At 29.1% G+C, this 20,236-nt stretch overlaps 3 protein-coding genes across 9 annotated transcripts; 2 read left to right on the forward strand and 1 right to left on the reverse strand.

The window, feature by feature from the left end:
* The first annotated feature begins 255 nt into the window (after positions 1-255).
* On the forward strand, positions 256-14,799 carry LOC145184239 (ribosomal RNA-processing protein 7 homolog A-like). Of its 3 annotated transcripts, XR_016454226.1 has the most exons (9): positions 256-439; positions 566-691; positions 5,569-5,692; positions 5,898-5,995; positions 9,463-9,591; positions 9,707-9,755; positions 11,153-12,141; positions 12,274-12,354; positions 12,504-12,922. XR_016454226.1 is itself a non-coding variant. In XM_090093368.1 (7 exons), exons 1-7 carry the CDS (start codon positions 290-292, stop codon positions 11,236-11,238), a joined length of 762 nt encoding a protein of 253 aa, XP_089949494.1. In that variant the 5' UTR covers positions 256-289; the 3' UTR covers positions 11,239-14,799. The 3 variants fall into 3 exon arrangements, 1 of the variants encoding a protein (XP_089949494.1); XR_016454224.1 differs by having other exon boundaries at positions 12,274-14,799; XM_090093368.1 differs by having other exon boundaries at positions 11,153-14,799.
* LOC145184547 (uncharacterized) lies at positions 13,632-16,930 on the reverse strand. Of its 4 annotated transcripts, none has more exons than XM_090093370.1 (4): positions 16,688-16,930; positions 16,210-16,306; positions 15,990-16,046; positions 13,641-13,762 (listed from the first exon to the last, which is right to left on the reverse strand). In XM_090093370.1, exons 1-4 carry the CDS (start codon positions 16,783-16,785, stop codon positions 13,724-13,726), a joined length of 291 nt encoding a protein of 96 aa, XP_089949496.1. In that variant the 5' UTR covers positions 16,786-16,930; the 3' UTR covers positions 13,641-13,723. The 4 variants fall into 4 exon arrangements, with proteins under 4 accessions (XP_089949498.1, XP_089949496.1, XP_089949495.1 ...); XM_090093369.1 differs by lacking the exon at positions 13,641-13,762 and adding an exon at positions 14,634-14,791; XM_090093372.1 differs by lacking the exon at positions 15,990-16,046 and having other exon boundaries at positions 13,632-13,762.
* On the forward strand, positions 16,911-18,464 carry LOC145184548 (large ribosomal subunit protein eL38-like). Of its 2 annotated transcripts, none has more exons than XM_080060249.2 (5): positions 16,911-16,999; positions 17,296-17,318; positions 17,515-17,575; positions 18,177-18,302; positions 18,407-18,464. In XM_080060249.2, exons 2-5 carry the CDS (start codon positions 17,316-17,318, stop codon positions 18,433-18,435), a joined length of 219 nt encoding a protein of 72 aa, XP_079916375.1. In that variant the 5' UTR covers positions 16,911-16,999; positions 17,296-17,315; the 3' UTR covers positions 18,436-18,464. The 2 variants fall into 2 exon arrangements, with proteins under 2 accessions (XP_079916375.1, XP_089949499.1); XM_090093373.1 differs by having other exon boundaries at positions 16,924-16,995.
* Positions 18,465-20,236: the final 1,772 nt, after the last annotated feature.

The raw sequence follows: 20,236 nt of genomic DNA on the forward strand, positions 1-20,236 counted from the left end.
TGAATGAAAATAGTAGTTCTTATTTTAAAATTTTTGATTCGAAAACATTGAGGTTTTAAAATTAGAAGTCATGAATTAAAAAAAAGAAAATGACAAAGTTAGTAAAAATAACTATTGATTGGGGATCATATTTAATCAGGGAGATTTTTTTTCCAAGTTACACATCATTTCTCTAAAGCAAATACAGTGCTGAGGAAGAGAAGGGAATCTGTCAATCATCCATATAGAATATCCGGACTTATTCGGAGCATAGGATTATCATGAAATTTATTTGTAGCACGTGAAAGAAATGGCTGCTGGTTTTCACACACTACAAGTGGCCTTTGATAAAAGTACTACGTCTCCTCATACATTGTTTGTAAAACGTCAAAATGTAAAAAATGATCCCCAAAATAATAACACTTTATTTGTCATAAATCTACCTCCTTATTGTGGGAAAGTATGTATATTTGTTTTTTTGGTTTATACATGTTTTGAAACTATATATGCATTCATTATATATATGTATATAACGAATGCATAAACAAATGCACGTTTAATCAAAGTTGAAATTCTTAAATTACAGGTTGGTTTAGAAAATATTTTCTCTGATTGTGGTGAAATAGCGTCTATTTCAATAAGAGATCAACCAGGACCAAAAGATTTAACTAACAGACCAGATAGCTTAATATGCATTAACAAAGAAAAATATGTATGAATTTTTTAAAAAGTATTTGTGTGTGTATGTATGTTTGTATGTTTTTATGTATGTATGTATGTATATATATACATGTATGTATGTATGTATGTATGTATGTATGTATGTATGTATGTATGTATGTATGTATGTATGTATGTATGTATGTATGTATGTATGTATGTATGTATATATGTATGTATGTATGTATGTATTAGGGTATATCATACTTGAGCCAAAAATTAATTTTTCAGAATTTTGACTAGCACGCTTGGATTCCTATGTATTTGGGTACGGGGAATTCAAATATAATAATATTTTTGCAAAATATTGATGTCTAGCTACCGGGAAACTGGTTTTAAAATTAGCTTTTTTTTAAAAAAAATAATCTTTTATAACTAAAGCTTAATTTTTAAATGTTTTTAGTCAATTAATAATAAAAATTAAAATAATATTAGGTAAAAAATAAACCATTTGTTATAAAACACAAAATTATCATTTAGCTTCCAGGATTCTTGAGCCAGAATGCACGGCTAGGGCTTCCGCCCCCCCCCTCCCTTCTATCAATATTAGATAGTTTTATTATGATTATAAGATCAAGATATATTACAATTAGTATATATATATATATTTGTACACGCACTGGTAGGAGATAGAGTAGGTAGAGTAGGAGCAAGGGGCTTAGTTGCAAAAGCCCCCTCCCCTTACACTTACTCAAAATACTAATTCAAATTATAAATCTGGCTGCCTTAATTTTTGTTTTAGCTCCCCAAAATTCTTATAAAATCAACATTAAAACCAAGTATTTATTTAACATTTAATGTTATGCACAACAAAGTATAAATAAAAATCAAAAATACTAAATTAGTAATTACATAAATTACTAATAAAGTCTTTTCTTGATTTAAACAAAGGCATTAGTTCACGATTTTGCAATTGAGTTCTTATAAAACCATCTCTTTTATCCCAACCACAGACTGACTGAGCTGCTTCTGTGACTAATTTGACTGCTCTCTTGCAACTTTGGGTATGTAATGAGTATAGAGGTAGCTGCAGGGGAGAAACTATCAATGCATTGAGTTGGACTAACGACATATTTGCAGTGAAAATTGGTTCAGTGATGACCTCTTTTTCCCAGTCGATAAGTTCTTTGATGTCACAAGCATCAAGGTTTATTGTTTGCGGAACTTTAAATGGTCTAACATCTGTTGAGCCAAGTTCACTTCCGGCCCTAACTGCCAATATTATGTTGATGGCAAATAACCTTTGTTCTGAGTTATCAGAACAGAGAAGTGAGACAAGTATATTCTCAGGATGAGCCCACCAAGATTCACTTTTGAGATAAAGTTTAGATGCTTCTTTAATCCTATCATCTTGCTTCTGCCAAAGTTGAAACAGTTTTAAAAGATGACAAGAACCATATTTAATGTCATGCTTAACTTTAATCTCAAAGAACATTGGAAAATAAACCTGAGTCACCCAAGTTGCAAGCAGTCTTAAGATCTCTGCATTATCAGGTTCAAGATCATGTTTACTCATATAGAGAAGCAGACATCTCATGCCACAAGTAAGCCATCGACTGTGAGACAATCTACCACATTTAAGAGCTGCTACTTCAGGATCGAGCTTTCCTTTCAATATTGCATTTAAATACTTCCATGCGACTAAACTGTCAGTGCTCATTTGCTTTAAGAAATCTTCACTTATAGTAACGGAATTGGCATAAATTTAGTGATTCTTAAGTTTGGCAGTCTCTTTAAGATCAAGACCAAATTCTTGCATACATGAAACACTACCTTGTTTTTCTCGCTGAGTTTTTATCCAAGTAAGTTCTTTTTTAGGAATTCTTAAATTTAAGTCACATTTGCAAAAGCAATGAGCACCGTCATCACAAGATTTGTTGCAAGGGGCATCATTATCACTGCAGTAAATGATTCTGCATTTGCAAAAAGCAATATCTAAAAGTTTATCAAGTTTAGGTTCCCAGGATTTTTTGTTTGCCTTTTGAGATTTGTGTCGAGCTATCTTAGAGAATGCAGACCAACTTCTATTAATTCTTAGTGCTATAGCTTTAGTTCCACAAACTATGGGTTCTTTAAATTCTGTGTTGGAAATAAGCCACCGTTCTGCAACTTCATTAGCAACATTAGAAAAAATTTCTTGCGTTGATATGTTACGCGGATTTTTTTCACAGACTAGTATTCTGTTTCGCTGCAGATCTAGACATTGCTGCAAACAATCACGTAATGTTGGAAATTCAGTTTGGAGAAACTTTTTAGGACCTCCAAGATACTCACTTAGTTTGGTGTTAATCGATTTTCTGGTTTTCTTGCTAACTGATAATGCCATTTTTCTTTTTTTAATATATTATGAATCTGGAATATATAAATACAGCAAGTATAGCAATTAGTTTGAAATAAAATCTAAAATGGTAGTTATAATATTTTCAAAGTATATTTGAATATTAACTGATACTTATACACAAAATAATATTGTTAAAAACTCAAAGCATATTATAAAAATTAAGCATAAGGTTAAACAATATTTTAAATAATTATTATGTACATTTATAACATAAACAGTCATCATTTAGTAAAAAAACACAATATTTTTGAAAATTAAAAACGTTTTCCTGGTAGCTAGACTTGTTTTTTCACCAAAATAAATTATACCATTCAACTCAGGGTTTATGAATACATAGGAAAAGTGACATACTGAATGAAAATTAAAGCATGCAAAAGTATGATATACCCTAGTATGTATGTATGTAAGTATGTATGTATGTATGTATGTATGTATGTATGTATGTATGTATGTATGTATGTATGTATGTATGTATGTATGTATGTATGTATGTATGTATGTATGTATGTATCTATATATATACATGCATATATACATGCTCACACATGCATATATAATGTGTATTGATAAATACAGCAGCAAGTAATTTTGAAATGAAGAAAATACAGCTTTAAATTTTCATACTGCAATTATCAGCCATTTTCATACAGCAATTATGATATTAGACACACACACACACACACACACACACACACACACACACACACACACACACACACACACACACACACACACACACACACACACACACACATACAGTACAATCTCCCTAATTCGAATTTTATGAGGAAAAATAAAAGTTTATTAATAATTTTTAAATTAGAAAGATTTTTGAATTATAGAAAGTTGACTTTTCTTAAGCGCATTTCACAGTGACTTTACATTTAATTGATTTTTGGAGGTTTTTGAATTAAGGAGATTTGAATTAGAGAGATTGTACTGTATACACACACATGCACACACACACACACACACACACACACACACACACACACACACACACACACACACACACAAACATTTGTATAGGAGTAACTGTTTCAGACAAATTAGTTAATGTAAAATTCTAGTTAGGTATGTACTGAAACAAACATTTTCCACAAAAGTTGCAATTATTTTTCACTAACAAAATAGCATTAATATAATACCCTACTACCTTAATACCAAATCATACAGGTTTGATATTAAGGTAGTAGGGTATTATATTAGTGCTATTCTATTCTTGCACTTCAAAAGGTCTATATTTAATTTAACACCATACTAAGCTTCTACAATTTGATGTGATATCCAGACCTGAACAGTTGATGATCAAGTTGCTGTAGATTACCAACTCAAGGAACCTTCATTTGACCAGTATTTAATTAAGTTGTATGTTTATAATACTTCCTTAGAAGTCCCAAGGACTTCTAAGGAAGTATTATAAACTATGTTTATAATACTTCCTTAGTAGTCCCAACATTTGCTTAAATTGCATATAAGCTTTTTATAAAATAAGATGAACTTGTTGAACCAGTTTTATATGCTGTTTCTCCGATAAATAACGTGGAGTTGAGGAATGTTGTGATAACTGTTGTCCCTTCAGTTCTTTCTAATCCTCCTACTTTATCTTCTGCAAAAGCCAAATGTCGTAAATAAAAAAAACCCTTAGATGTTTTGTGTTTCTATTTATTTCTTTTGTTACTATGCATTTATTTATTTTTAAATATAGCCTTAATTATGTGAAAGTGAAGTTTAACATAAACCGATAAAAATATTTATTTATCATATTATAATAGTCTATTCATTTAAATTTTAAAAACAATTTACTAATATTTTTATTTATTCTCAATTCTTTTTTAAATTTCTGTCATTTTTGATAAAAATATTCGTAGATCATATAATTATTGTTACAACTTTTTTCATGTTAAACTGAAATCTATACCAATGACATCATTCTATCATCTCCTTTCTTTGGATCAACTATACTTTAAAATCAACAAGATAATTTTTAAATAATTGGTTAATTCTGATTATTTAATTATTGGTTAATTATAGCAAATATTACTTTAAGCAACTTGTTATTATTATTTTTAATTCTTTATTTCTAATATTTTTGTATATCGAATACTATGACTGTTCTGACCATGTGACCAACAAATATAAATTCAAGCGTTTAATGAAAGATTTAATCAACTTTTGTGTATTAATTAAAGTTGATTAAAATGAAAATGACAAAATGTATAAAAAATACATGAGGTTGAAACTTGAAAACATTATTATAGGTTGACTTATTGTATTAAAATTTCATTTGATTGCAAAAAAATATGATAAATTTGTTAGTTTACAAATATGTGGATTTAACTATGTGACATACTTTTCTTCATGCCAAGCAGTATTCATAATGATTAATTAATGATTTTTTTTTATTTATGAATAAAAGTTCTGAATAAAAAATACCTTGTTTTCCTAAATTCTTAAATTTTATTTCTTTTGGTTTTTTAGTTTAATCTTTCAGTTAACATTTTTGAAATAAAAATTATAAATTATAGGTATTTAAAGTGGGATATATCTTGTTTAAAGAAGCTAGTTCTGTAGAAACAGCCCTGGAGTTGAGTAGTGCAGTTGTTAGATATATGTCAACTGAATCAAACCCCATTCTGTCTGGAATTTGCAGTAAGTTTTTTTTATAGCTGTATATACTGTGCTTAATATCTACATTCAAATAAAATTTATTAGGTTTCTAAATATATTGTACTTAAAACATTAAAAAATGTTTAATATTTATATTGGTATCACATCTTAAGGTACTATAAGTAATAGCTATTAACATATTCTATAAACTATTTTATTTTATATCACTTTTTTTTTTTTTGTTTAGAATGGATTCATGAATATAAAAATAGATACCCAGATGAGAGCATTATGCAAGCAGAGGTTGACTCATTTATGAAGGAGTTTGATCTAAATCAGCTAAAAGTAAGATCACTAATTGGTAGTTTATAAAGATCTTTTTGTTATCAACAGTTATTTTTTCTAAGTTTATTCTATTAAATTGTTAATGAGCTCAGATTGAGTACTTTATCCATAATTAATAGACTTTTTTTATATTTACTTTGTTATAATATTGAACATTCACTATTAAAAAAAGTATCTACTTAACTTCATTTCTCTCCATAGTTTTTATTCAATTTCTTGAACTCAGAGTTTTTTTGGAGAGTTACAATAAGGATTTCCTTCTAGTTCATGTGATTAGACAACAAAGTTATTACTATTAGGTATCATACTAGCTGAAATTTATGTTGAGCTGCTGCCACTAACTTTAGTCTGATATGAGTGCCGTGAATATTTTTAGTTTTAGCTGCCACTATTTATAACTGTACATAATGATGATTAATCAATCCACAGAAAAAAAGAGATTTTTTTATAAGAGAGTTTTTACTAAGCTAAACATATTTTAGAATTCTTGATTTAATAGGTTGACTTTTTCTAAAATTTTTTTACAATAAATGTGTTGTCTGGTTCATTTTGCACAATAAGAATTACTTCTTTACAGTAAATTTTGTATACTTAACTAGGGGCAGCACATTACAATTGGTGGGGGCTAAAACCATTACTTTGGCTTTAAAACTTGATTTATTTCACATATGTGGCCCAAGGAGGCTATTACCCCAACTTGATGTTCCTGAGAAACCCTTTGGAGGGAGTGATATATACACATCCCTGTTATCAAAAATGCAAAAGTTGAAATGAAACTATTTTGTCTGAGAAAAAAAATCATTTTTAAAATTCTCATTTTATTATATATATAATCTGTAAATGACAGTGTCTTATATTTTGCATTTTTTACAGTATTTGCAATGTTTTTCTGAAAAATGAATTCTAAAATCATTCTTTAATCTGATAATAGAAACACAACATGAAATTTTTCAGTCTATAATGCATCTTTCTAATAACAATCAATGACAAACACAAATGAACATAAAATTTATGTTGCATATTTATGTTATTTCTGTTGCAATTTACAAATGATAACTGTTGTAGTCCACAACACAGAGTTACAGCCATTTCCCATATTCAGGATTGCTTTTTGTTCTTTTGTATCGCTCCTAGTGAGAATGAAAACAGAGATGCAGAGATTCAGCTGCTTGTTCACTAAACTTATCAAGAGGCTCTTTTTGTTTTTCAATGAATTGTGCAATGTGATAGAACATAGAATGAACTTTGGATGAGTCACACTTTCCCTTTCCAAGGCTGTAAATGAGCTCTTAAATTCTGTTCAACAAGCCTTTGAACCACATCAATGTTTTTCAGTAGTTTATGGCAGTCATTTCCTGCAAAGTAACCTCCATGAAAAGGCTGAATTTTGATGCGAAGTGCAGTAAGCAATTCTTCCATTATTGACTACCTGTCTTTCAATCCTTTGTAGAGGAGGTTCACCATACCCAGAAGAAGATATAGTTCCATGGGTGGAATCAAGTCAAGCATGCTTTTTTCAAATCTTTTCCAGCAGTTTTGAAGGCTTCAAAGCAATTTCAATGTGATCCAAGTGTACAAAGATTCCCACAATTTTCCAAATTTCGCCAGTCAGTGTCACACCATGTGCATGGGTGACTACTTGCATGTGATTTGTATTGAACTCTTGAATGCTAAGACTGATTTTGAAAAAACCACTGCCAACATCCAACCCTAGCTTGACAAGATGTTCTGATTTTATTTGTCTCTGTGTCAAGATCACATTTTGAATCTTTTTAAGATTCTTGCAGAGTAAAACAATTTGTTGCCTTGTTTTTGTTTGATCCAGGGAAATATCAATTGCACTCTGAGAAAAATAATTGGTAAGTTGACTTCCAAGTTGCATAAACTTTACTCTATAATTTGGTTCAACAATTGGCGATTTTGTAACTTGATTCAGAGTGTTGGCAAGTTTTTTAATGCCTGAATAAGACAACCCTGTCTTTGACTGAAGTTACACTAAATCCTCTGCTGTCAACTTAGGCTTACTACCAAAAAGTTTTTTTGAGCAATAAGGACCTAAAATTGCACTGAAGTAATTTTGCAATAAAAAGTGGACATATTAGTTGTAATTTCTAAAGCTAAGAGTTCCAATATTTAAACAAATAACTTGTATTGAAGCAAAAGTAAAATATTTTCTATTTTTCACAAATCCATCTCATAAAATATGTGATGGATGCCATGTGGTGAAGCATCTTTAGATGTGATAACTGAAAATGCAATTTGTTCACCTACTGTGGGGTCAGCTGAAGCAAGTAGGAGCATGTTTTCTCTGAAGGTATAATGAGTGCAATTGTGTGTCAATACTTTTCCAATTACTGTCAAGCAAAATGAGCATCATTTTTCTACTTCTGCAGGTTGAGAAGTGTTCAAAATTTTCAAGGGGTGTTTTTCATTCAACTTTGTAAGGCCAATTTTGCAGATCAGGCAATCACAAATCTGACCCCTTGTAGTGGAGCAAATGATTATTGTGGAAAATTGAAAAAAAATGGGAAGACTGATATTTCCTCTATTGTGCTTTCTTTGAAGACTAATTCTGCGATTGTCACAAATGCCTTCAAGCACTCTTGTATCAAAGTCAATTTGACATGAATACTGCTCTTTGATTCATTCGATCAGAAATGGTGTAAGACTGTGAGTACAACTTTTCATACAAAGCATACACACAGTCTTCCTGGATTTTGTGATTTTATTGTATTTGGCATTTTCAAACTATTGTATTTTGTTGTCACTTGATGTGCAAACTAAATGAACAACAGCAGTTTCCCAGAAATTTGAGAAAAACACAATTTTAAAAATTCTACTAACCACCACCAGAATAAAAATATTTATGGTTGATATAAATTAAAGTTTGATTTGAAAGATTTGATGAAAAAATAAGAAGTTTTAATTTATTCAATATGTGTAATTAAATAAGAATTTAAAAAAATAATAAAAAAATTTTGGAAGACAAAAAACTTTATAAGCCATATTTCTACTATCAAATCAAAGGAAAAATTTCATAATTCAATAGAAAGAATTACTTATATAGTAAAAAATGCAAAATACATGAAGCTATCATTCAAACAGTATGTGTTAAAAAATAAGATTTTTAAAAATGATTTTTATTTTCGGACGAAATAGTTTCATTTCAGTTTTTGTATTTTTGATATCAGGGATGTGTATATATTACTCCCTCCAAAAGGTTTCTCCAGAACATTAAGCTCAGGTTACAGCCTTATCAGGCCATATGTGATTTATTCAAAACAATTGTTTTAGCCAGCGCCGCTAGACATATTTCTTTTAGCGAGTCATTTAGCACAAAACGTTATGGCTTAGGTATCTCAATGTCATGAGGCTTCTTCAATATAACTTGAATAACAAATTGTCAAAATTATATTTTGTTTTCACGTGCTTGGCTCTGTTATTTTTTGATTTTTTTTTATTAACAGAAAAAAAGTGATAATGAACCTGATGATGAAGGGTGGACAACTATACCTGTAAAAAAATCAGCAACAGCTGCAAAACCAAAAATGAACAAAAAGATGAAGAAAAGAGAGAAAAATGAAAGGCAAGAAAAGGTACCAGAAAAAAAGTTAAAACTTATCATTTAACTATTTGATAGTAATTTTATATTACAAAGAGTTTGAATGTGTTTCTTTAGTGTAACTTTCCATTCATTTTGTCTTTTTTCAGGAACTCATGAATTTTTATGTATTTCAACAAAGAGAAGTTAAGCGAGACAGTAAGTTATATATAGTTGCTAAAACTCTAACTAATTTCAATTTAAGTACGAAAATTAGAGTAAATCGTGAAATCACTTTCGCAGCAGACCCTTTTACTTACTCGAGGCTAATTCTAACGTGTTTTGAACAAGTGTTTTCTGCAAGGCTCTATATATGCAAATACACTTATCGACATTTCCAAGCGTCTATTTTATAACGTACTTTCTCTTTTCAAACACGTTAATAAAGAAAACAACTATAATTGAAACATAATAAATCAACAGATTGTAAGAGAAATCAACATAACAATAAATGCTAATATCGAAGCAGCAATCAGCAGCTGATCAATAACTTTTAATTCTAGGATCTCAGTCCCAAATCCCAATTTCAACCCCTAAGTGTGAGTATTTTCTACTGAAATTGTAAGTTTAGTTTTAAAAGTTTAAATAAATGTAGATAAAGAATTACATTATCGTTTCACTCAAGGAAAATAATTTGACTAATGTTTTTATCTTAAAATAACTTTTTCTATGAAATGTTTTTTTGTTGTTGGCAATAAAACCTCATCAAAAGTGTTATCACCAAGTTGATTTATTCATTTGGTACAGTGTAATCTAGCTGACGAAAAAACTTGTTCTGATTTTACGTTAGCAGGTTTTAAAATCCTTAAATATGAAAATGTTGATCTCATTTATCTCCTTGAGAATCCCCTGTTTTCAAACAACGACATTCCTTTTGTAATTTTGAGTACAATATCTGTATCTTGTTGTTTTCATTAAGACCTTTCGAAAAAGCCCTATTGATCCCATTCGTTACACTTAATGATGCAGAACGTTCTATTTCAGATGCTATTTGAAGCGAATCTACGTATCATTCTTTGCCATCAGTAGTAGTGTCTGAAGTGAAAGAATAGCTAACCAGCCTTGTGAATATACATTAATCTAATCTAACAAACGACGTTCGCTATAAGTACTGTAACATTTTCCAAATAACAATTCGCTTAAATGTTCCCATCACAAAAATAATGTTTTTATAACTAATCATTGTATTTTTTCTGTTTATATTGTACAACGTAATTAAAGATAGAAAAACCATCTTTTTTTTTTTTTTTTTCACATTTTAAAAAATACAGAAATATTTCCTTTTTTTTTATTTCGCTTTTTTCTAAGTGAATGAAATTATGATGTAAGTTTTCTCAAAAATGACAAAAATGAAATGAAATGAAATCGAAAATTGAATGTTAATCTTTGTGATTGTCATCCGTCAGCTCAAAATTAAATGGGTCTACTTATAAAAAAGTAAATTTTAGTTAATCCCGGGATTTCAAGATTGAAAAAAAGATCCTTTTTCTCACTTTGAGATCCTGGGATTGTAGTCTGTAATTATCATTAAGTTGTTACTTTTGTTTTATTTTTAGAAATTGCTGAATTGAGAAGGAAATTTGAAGATGATAAGAAACGAATTGCGTTGTTGAGACAACAGCGAAAGTTTAAGCCGTTTTAAGTTTTTTACGTTTTCTGAATGATCATCTTATGGTTTAAAAATTCTACACCGGTACCGGCGGCAATTCTACACCTGTCTAAAATGCCTTAACTTATGCATTTAGCTGAAAAGCTTTTTTACAGAAGTCAAATGGTGTAAAGAGTGTTCTGTAAACGTGGCATTGACTCGATGCAATCAAACTTTTAGCTATTCAAATAAAAGATTCTCTCTAGTTTATGGTGAATTTATAAAACCAAGACGCTATTAAATATTTGTTGAATTTTTTTCCAAGCCACAAAAACTTTGATCATCGAATATGGTGATCAACGATCTTGGTGCTTTTATTGGCAACAAAACAATTTGGTGCGAACAATACGGGTCTGTTACTATCAGGCCATTCAGAATATACATTGTGACTATACATATGCAACCGTAAAACTATATTGTTTTTACAAAAGTTCTTATCAAAGTGTGTAACAGAGTTTAGTAAAGAACTAAGAAAGCCAAATTTAAGTTTTATCCGTTTAGTTTAGTATGTAATTGTAAATAGAATTTAACTCAATTTAAATAGTGTTGCATATATAAATGTTTTGCTGATGAAAAACTTCAAATAAAAATCTTTAGTTTGTAGAGTTATATTATCATTAAATTCAGAAATCATTTTTAAAACAGATACTGAAGTGCGGTCGAGATCTCCATAATTTTTCAGATGAAGAACTGCAAGTAGACATTGGATGTCTGTGTGGTTGTGTAAAATAGCTGTTGCTTTTGATTTGCTTTAATGTTCTATTGTTTTTGGCAACCAATCTTAGTACTGTTTAAAGAGTTCAAGTACATTATCGCTCCAGTCTCCTGTTTCCATTGGTTGAATAATCTTTATGACTAGTATTCTAAACTTGTATTATAGACGGCTCATCGAATGAGGTACGTATGGATTTGTTATAAAATAAAGATAAATTTGAAAGACAATTAGCTACATTATCTTTATCTGACCTTTAAACTATTTTAAGTTAATAGCTTTGAAATGTCATTAACCATCGTGCATGTTTATTACAGTAATTCAATGATCAAAGCCTTTATGTTTAACTCGTGCTTCAAAAGATAGAATCCAACAATATTTAAGAAATATAGCACTTAGTAAGTTACTGCTAAAAAATGTTCTAAGCTGCTTTAAACTTTCATCTGATAAAAAAACATATTGGAAAACAAGATGTCAGATGAAGAGAGAATAACTGTTAAAGAAAAAGAACCTGAAAAATAAACTATTTAATGCATTTGTTTGATAGGTCAAAAAATGAAAGTAGAAACTGCGTCACTAGTGCAGTTGAAGCTGATAGAACTACATCCATCATGAAGGTTAACAGAACTTCTAGGATCATTGAAGCTGACTTAAATGGAATTGAAGGTTGCATTTGCAAGACAATTGTTTTATACTGGTTCTGCGTGCTCTTTTTGAATAGTGTGTAGCGGGGCATCAATTGGAGGTGCAGAGCAGCAAGTAAAATTTAACTGGCCGAAATTGGCATCTAAAAAAATCTTTATTGAAGCGGCACTTTCTGATCATTAAAAAACTATAAATACTATTCTGTTGTAAAGGAGAATAAAGCAGAGCTTTTTTAGCAATTCCAGTCAATCAAGTTGCTTGAGGTTTTTATTTTATGCTTTATTCGTAATCAATTAAAAAAGTTTTCTGGGACTTGTAAAATGTTTATTTTTTCTTATTTTGAAAATGAAAAGTCACAGAAATTAAATTCTAACGCATCTGTTCTCAAATGCTCAACAATTGAACCTTCAATCTAATACTTTTTTTTCTAATATGACAATTTGCATTGAAATTAAGCAATTTGCATGAAGTCTAAGTAACTTTCACATGAGTGAGGCAATCTACTCGACTTAATGTTTCAAAAATTCGCAATAAAAATAACGAAAAAAGTAACGAAACCAATAGCTCTTAGAAGTATGTTTCAGAGCGTAATAACACTGAGTTTTTCTTTTATTTTTAATTTATAATTTTATTTGTTGCAAAACTTCAGTTTTTTTCTGTTCCTTATAAACGACTTTAACTTCGTTTTGTTGGATGCTAAAATCTTTGCGTTTTCGCGAATTGTTAGCACATTTTTGATGCATATTTGAAGCAAAAATAGCGAAAAACGTCTGATTTTTGTCAAATTCAAAAAATGTTATCATTTCAATCTTACTTTATAGAATTATAAGTTTTCGTGTTGTTAGGTTTCTTTTGTTTATAATTGTTTTGTAAAACTCTTCGGCCGCATCTTCATCAAGCATTTGCCTGGCTGGACCTAGATTAACCATTCCAGAAAGGACCCAAAACTGACTCTTATCTGCTCAAGCATTTCTTGAGCATTTGGTTCATCATGAGGTGATGAGATTAAAAGTTATTGAGATTTTTTGTTCTCAACTCCAATGTGTCGACGAATGTTTACTAAAAATTTCCCCAGCACTGCCAAATTGAAGGAAGTTTCTTCTGTTCCATGATAACACCAAGTTATACGTGACGAAGAAGACCCAACTGAAGCAGATGGAGCTGGAAAGTAAAATTCTGCTTTACCCTCCATATTCTACAGATTAACATTTATTCAGATTCATTTATTTTTTCATTTACATTTATTCATATTTCATTAACATTTATTTACATTTCATTAACATTCATATTTCATTAACATTTTCATTAACATTTATTCATATTCTACAGATTAACATTTATTCAGAGACGTGATTAACAGTTTGGTAAGAACAAAGAATTTCATAATGAACACGAGTTGAAGCAAACAGATTTCTCATCTCCCAATTCAGTTTTAGGAGATTGGCGATGATTCCTTGAACGGTAAATGACAGTAAGTAATTGATTGTAAAGGTGATTATTTTAATTAATAAAACATTTTGTGTTCATAAATGTGGCATACTTAACGTAAGTGTCATTTTCTTCCGAATACATTTTTACAGTACTAATATCGAAATACTTTTGAAGTACTTAACTACATATCGATACCTGAAAGGTAAAAGGCCCTAAGTGAGATTTTTGGTGAAAATGATTTTTTAATATAAATTTGTTTGTATTGTTAGTTTATGTTATTTTAGTTTATTTATGAAGGCAAGTTGATAAATCGTTGTATAGAGATGTGCAGTTTTTTTGGCTCTCCTGAAAAATTGTTATAGCTACGAAAATGTTTACTAACCGAAAATGTTAATTGAGTATGGTTAAACTGTTGAGCTCGATGTTTGTCTTCAAAGAAACCTTTCGTACATTAAAAGCTTGTAACAGCTTTGTAAAAGCAATAGAAAAAGAAGAAAGATTATTTACAATTCTTATTAAAACCATTTATACATCAAAAAAAATATTACAAGTTTCAACACACCTTATATTTATATGATGTTAAAATTATATTTATCCACACGGAGAGAAAAATTTAAAACATGATAATAAACATTTGGATGAAGCATATCTACGGTAAATTTTGTAAAAAAAAATCAGAAAATGTTAAACTTCTTTTGAGCTTGCTATAGTGACGTGTAGTATGGCACAAGTTCGTTTTAGGCCTTCAGGCTCAATTTCCTATCAAATTAAAATAATAATAATAATAATAATAATAATAATAATAATAATAATAATAATAATAATAATAATAATAATAATAGTAATAATAATAGTGATAATAATAATAATAATAATAATAATAATAATAATAATAGTAATAATAATAATAATAATAATGATAATAATAATAATAATAATAATAGTAATAATAATAATAATGATAATAATAATAATAATAATAATAATAATAATAATAATAATAATAATAAAAGCACAAGTTATGTTAGTGGAAGAAAAACTGAGTTTATAAAAGGAGTTTATTTTCTTTGCTTTAATATATTTTTCATATTTATTTAACATTCATAAACTAATCATTTATGCCAGCAAAAACAAAGTTCTATTACAGTCTATCTTCTTTTAAAGATTTTTTTAGAGGTAAAGAGGTGATATGCTTTTATAGATGGAAATTACAAAAGATTTCTCATCCTCATTATTTATTTTTGAATACAAATCAAAAATAGAATTCCAAATTGTTTTTTGCTGTACTTTTCAAAAATCAAAAATAGAATTCCAAATTGTTTTTTCGCTGCACTTTTCAAAAATCACCCAACAGTTTTTGAAATTTGTTTTAGAATAGTTTTAAAAAATGTTTTTCACTTAAATATTTTATTTGCCCAGTAACAAAGTAAATTCATATTGTTGATGAATTGTAATTTGGTAAGATTTTAGAAAACACAATAATAAAAGATGCACTAAGAATCAATGGAATTTCTAATCCTGGCCTTTTTTTTCAGAAGACTAAACATCAAAGTAAGTTCACTTTTTTTTTTAATGACTATTCAGCTCTGTTATTACTTAAATGATCTTTCTTTTCAGTCTCTTAATTTGCATTTCAATTTTAATTTGCGTTTCAGTAACTTGCATTTATTAGTATTTGTAACTTTTAAATAAATTTGATTTTAAATCTATAAATATAATTTATTTGGATGTTTCACTCTCATTATTTGGCTGATCAATAACTTGTATGATTTAAATGAGGGCTTGAAAAATAGTGAGAATAATTAGGACAAGCAATAATTTTGGGTAAAGATTTTATCTGTTACACTGGAAACCTTTACATTTTCTAGTTCATTTTGTAGTCAATTTATGCCTTAAACAAAGTAATACTGGCTTGTAATGAGACAAATGTGGGAAGGAGGGGAAAATGTTTTTATACCTTGGCGATGATTCCTAAACCTTTTACAAGATCAACAGAAGATGTCATGCAACTAACCTTAATACAAAATGAAGGAAAAAATTTAGAAAATCCTTGTCAGAAAAAAATTCTTTTTTATGCAAGAATTTTGACTATATGCTTGATCCTAAAATATTGACCAATTATTTCCACCAGTTGGAAATTGAAAAACAATTTTGAAAACTTGATATTTCCAACCAACCTGTATTTTTGTTGGAAACTGTTCTTGAAGTTTCAATGCTAAAGATATTGTTTGACTAATAGCTGACTCTAAGCCATGTATTGTGAATGTACCAAAACTGAAAATACAATGAGATAACTGTGACACAAGTTTAATCTTTAATGCTATTTCTAACTTGAAAAGTAAGAAAAGGCTTCTTTTTATCACTCTAATAATATTGAAAAATACATATTTAAAAAAAATATATTTTAAATTAGGGTTATAAAATTAATACAGCATAAATGCATAGCAAGGTTTAGAGTCACAAGAGTTTAGCTTGTTAATTATAGTATTAACATAAATGGTGAAGTTGGTATCGAAAAAACCTGTCTGTAAATTGTTTAATAGCTGCAACAACAAAAAGTATCCTTTTAAGTGATTAGTGGCACTGTGTCACTAGGTGAAAATCATAGCTACATTCTTGTGACCCTAGGGCTTAGGCAAAAGCTTAAATATATACTTTTTTTCTGATATTTTTAGACAGCACTCCTTAAATGCATTGGCAAGGTCACTTTTTGCATGAATTAAGATATCTTGATGTAAGTTAGACATTTCCATTTTTTCTACTAGGGAAAATATCGCTTAATACAATATAAGAAGAAATTGATTGCGTTTTAGTCACTAATTTTGTAGAATCTTTTGTACATCTTTAAAAGCAAACTTAATCTGTTTCGGTGTTCTACTTGCTCCGACATGGTCCGTCAGAGAACATCGAGACAAGTTTCGCTTCCAACTTCTTAAACTCTTTTAAATTTCATCTCCGCTGTTGTAGGTTAATGTCATTTTTCAATCCTGAATTATCTTTGAAATCTAAAAGTATTTCGGTTTGCTTTGCTGTGATCTAATTTCTTAAGTTTATGATTTTTATTTACAAATAAATTGTTATCCTTTATTCCACTCTTTAAATAATTTTTTTGCATTGCTAAACGAAGCAAAAATAAATGTAGAACCATAGTAACATTTTTGTAAATGGTCAAAGCTCACATTTATTATGATATACCTGTTCTGCTCTACTAAAAATGACCATATTTATAGAAATCTCTGAGTTCTTTCTTGTTTGTTTTTTAGGCTAAATAGACTAACTTAAAATGGTAAGCATTTCGTATCCTATTGATTATTTTATAAAACTTTGTTTGATTTTCTAATTTTCAAAAGTATAAGCAGCTAAATATACTACAACGTTTCACCAAATAATTGTTTTAAATATATACTACGGGAATCTGCGACAGATACCTTACAGATACACCGTGTCGCAGAATAACCGGTGTTATCACTTTCTTACTTTAGCCACGTGAAATCAAGGAGATAAAGGATTTTTTGCTTACAGCTCGAAGAAAAGATGCAAAATGTATGTAAGCCTTCGCTATTTTTGAAACAAATATTTCCTACAAAAAAAAAAGCCAAATAATCTTTTTTAAACACCTTTAACATCAAATCAATGTTAAGCCCTGGCTTAGTTTTTCAGCTTACCATGTAACAATATAACTAATACAAAAAAACAATGGGTTCATGCTATTAACATGTAGTCTCTCTGCTCCTGTGTAGGTTACAAATTTGCATTTAATGTATTCTCTTAATTCTTTGATACAAAATCAATAAAATTGAATATTATTTTACATTATGAAATGTTAATGTATTTGGTTCTTCTAATAGTTATGGCCCTGAAGGTAGGTTTTCTAATACCAACTAATATTAGCAATATTTACAGCTTGCAGTATCAAAATTAGCAAAATCATTTCTTAATTACAAGAAGAGTAAATTCTTATAACAACATATACAAGTGCGCATGTGTGCCATCTGATAAAACTTTTTTGGTTGATTTATAAAGACCAAATAATTCAATATATATCTAGGAATTTAACGTCAGTTAGAAATGTTTTAATGTTTTTTTAAAGGATTATAATCTAACCAAATATCTTAAAATCTTCTGAATGTTTTTAAATATTTAGCTGTCAAGATTATGAAGAAAAAGGACAACTCAGTTAAGTTCAAAGTCCGGTGCAGTCGCAACTTATATACCCTAACTGTTCAAGATAAAGAAAAAGCAGAGAAGCTGAAACAGTCTTTACCCCCAGGTACTAATTCAGTAATTTTGTTTTCACTTTCTTTTTATAGTTTCATAGTTCAGTTTCATTTGTATGTGTATATAAAATGTTTTTTTTGTTTTTTGTTCTTTTAGGCTTGCAAGTAAAAGATATCAAATCTTAAATTTATTTTAAGATGAATAATTCAAAATATATTTTGTTTTTTATTATGTTAAAAAGTTTCCTATTATGAGAAGTAACTGTTTATAAAAGTTAATCTGTTAGCATTTTGAAAATATCTTACAGCTTGAATCACAACAATTTGTTATTACAAAAGTTGGCTGTTATGAAACTGCTAAAAGTAAACTTTTTAACAGTTTCACAACAGCCAAAATAAAAATAGAAAATCTATATCAAAGTATACAAGTTTATCTAAGTAAGAACGTAATATACATGGTCTATTTAATTTACTTCGAAATTTTATGCTTTCCTGCAAGTTTAAGATAAAGCTTGGATATAGTTATTTGCCAGATTATGACCCTCGTTTTCATGGCTAAACCCTTTCGGGATTCGGTACATATATGACCACTAAATTACGTACTGATCCTGATCTAGACACCTGTGAGTTAAATTCGCTTGAAATACATATACTTTTATTTGTTGATGTAGAATTACATGTAGGCCTGCTGGTTTGAACTTTTCCAAAAGATTAGGTACTACTGACTAACAAAATTATAAAAGCACACAAAAAAACATTCGTTCTTTCTAAAAAAGAAAAGCTGTCTGAAAATGGTTAAAGCGGTTCTAAGTGAACATTTAAACCACAGTATTTCGGTACCTGAGCCATGATGACCTCTAAGTATTGTTTAATAGTGGTGCCAAACTGTTTTAAAATATCGTTTAGTTACGATGTATAAAATATTAAAAAGAAATATTCAGTTGTGATAATGAAGCATGAAAGATCAGAGAACTCTTCTATCAGCAATCTTGCAGTAAACGTTTGCTACGTAATTACGGGAGAAATGTATCAGTTGTTTTCCTATAGGAAATCTTTCTATCTGGTAAATTTTTATTAGTAACTCCTGAAAAATAACTGTAATCTTGCTCATCTCTTTTCAATCTTTTAAAATTTGATTTACATCACATCTTCACTCTCTTCAACTTCTACCAGTATCATCTTTTAAAGTTATCGAAAGGGAAATCTTTTAGAAGAAAATCGGATGCAACACTAATTCTAATTGTTGAAACTGTAAGAACTATTGTCTACTATCCACCTCAAAAAATACTGCCAGAAAGCTATTTCATTTGGATGAAGATAACAGAACAGTGACTATTGGTCTTTCAATAACCTTGACTAAGTTTATAATCACTTTTAATCGCAACCGATAACTACTTAAGGTTGTAAGAAATTTTTATATTATTTGTTAAATTATCTTTCTTCACCACATTCCGGCACGTTAAACTTATTATCTTGTAAAAAAAAAGACATTCACACTGCGCTCTCTATTAACATTTCTGCAGTGCACTGTGGGCCAGAACTCACTTTTACTGGACAGAACTAATAGCTCATCACATATAGAAAATTTAAAGACCATTTTGCTCTATACACTTATTTGAGGCTTATAGGCCCAATGGTGATATTTAAATGCTTAGCAAACTGATATTGTTATTTGTTACGTAAGGGAAAAATAGATTTTTGAATAATTTTTTTATCTGACTTTTAAACCACCTTTATTTTGAATAGCAATTTTTTTGACAGACATTTATGTAATTATTTTTTTAGCAATAATTGTTAAAAAAAAAATAGTGCAAGAAAACATTGTCAACTTAAAATTACATTATAATACAATAATATTGTGTGGGGGATGAATGTTTGATTATTTGAGGGAGATGTGTAATAATTTGTTCGGCGTGATGTTGATTTACGTAGAGATGAAAAAACAGGCTCACTGGAAACAAGGAGTCATTGATCAGTCTTTTCAGAA

The sequence above is a fragment of the Hydra viridissima genome, unplaced genomic scaffold, assembly GCF_058129835.1.
Source record: "Hydra viridissima isolate aposymbiotic clone 2 unplaced genomic scaffold, HvirCarnegie_v1 scaffold_7, whole genome shotgun sequence".
Classification (NCBI taxonomy): Eukaryota; Metazoa; Cnidaria; class Hydrozoa; order Anthoathecata; family Hydridae; genus Hydra; species Hydra viridissima.

Bases quoted from the DNA above. Each gene is read 5' to 3' on its own strand.
- LOC145184239 (XM_090093368.1), top strand. From the start codon at position 290: ATGGCTGCTGGTTTTCACACACTACAAGTGGCCTTTGATAAAAGTACT. The intron at 440-565 runs GTATGTATATTT...CTTAAATTACAG, and splicing joins TACCTCCTTATTGTGGGAAA to GTTGGTTTAGAAAATATTTT. The intron at 692-5,568 runs GTATGAATTTTT...TATAAATTATAG, and splicing joins GCATTAACAAAGAAAAATAT to GTATTTAAAGTGGGATATAT.
- LOC145184547 (XM_090093369.1), bottom strand. From the start codon at position 16,785: ATGGAAATGTCTAACTTACATCAAGATATCTTAATTCATGCAAAAAGT. The intron at 16,307-16,687 runs GTATATATTTAA...TTGTATTTTCAG, and splicing joins CTAAAAATATCAGAAAAAAA to TTTTGGTACATTCACAATAC. The intron at 16,047-16,209 runs GTTGGTTGGAAA...TTTTGTATTAAG, and splicing joins AGTTTCCAACAAAAATACAG to GTTAGTTGCATGACATCTTC.
- LOC145184548 (XM_080060249.2), top strand. The intron at 17,576-18,176 runs GTATGTAAGCCT...TTAAATATTTAG, and splicing joins TCGAAGAAAAGATGCAAAAT to CTGTCAAGATTATGAAGAAA. The intron at 18,303-18,406 runs GTACTAATTCAG...TTGTTCTTTTAG, and splicing joins GAAACAGTCTTTACCCCCAG to GCTTGCAAGTAAAAGATATC.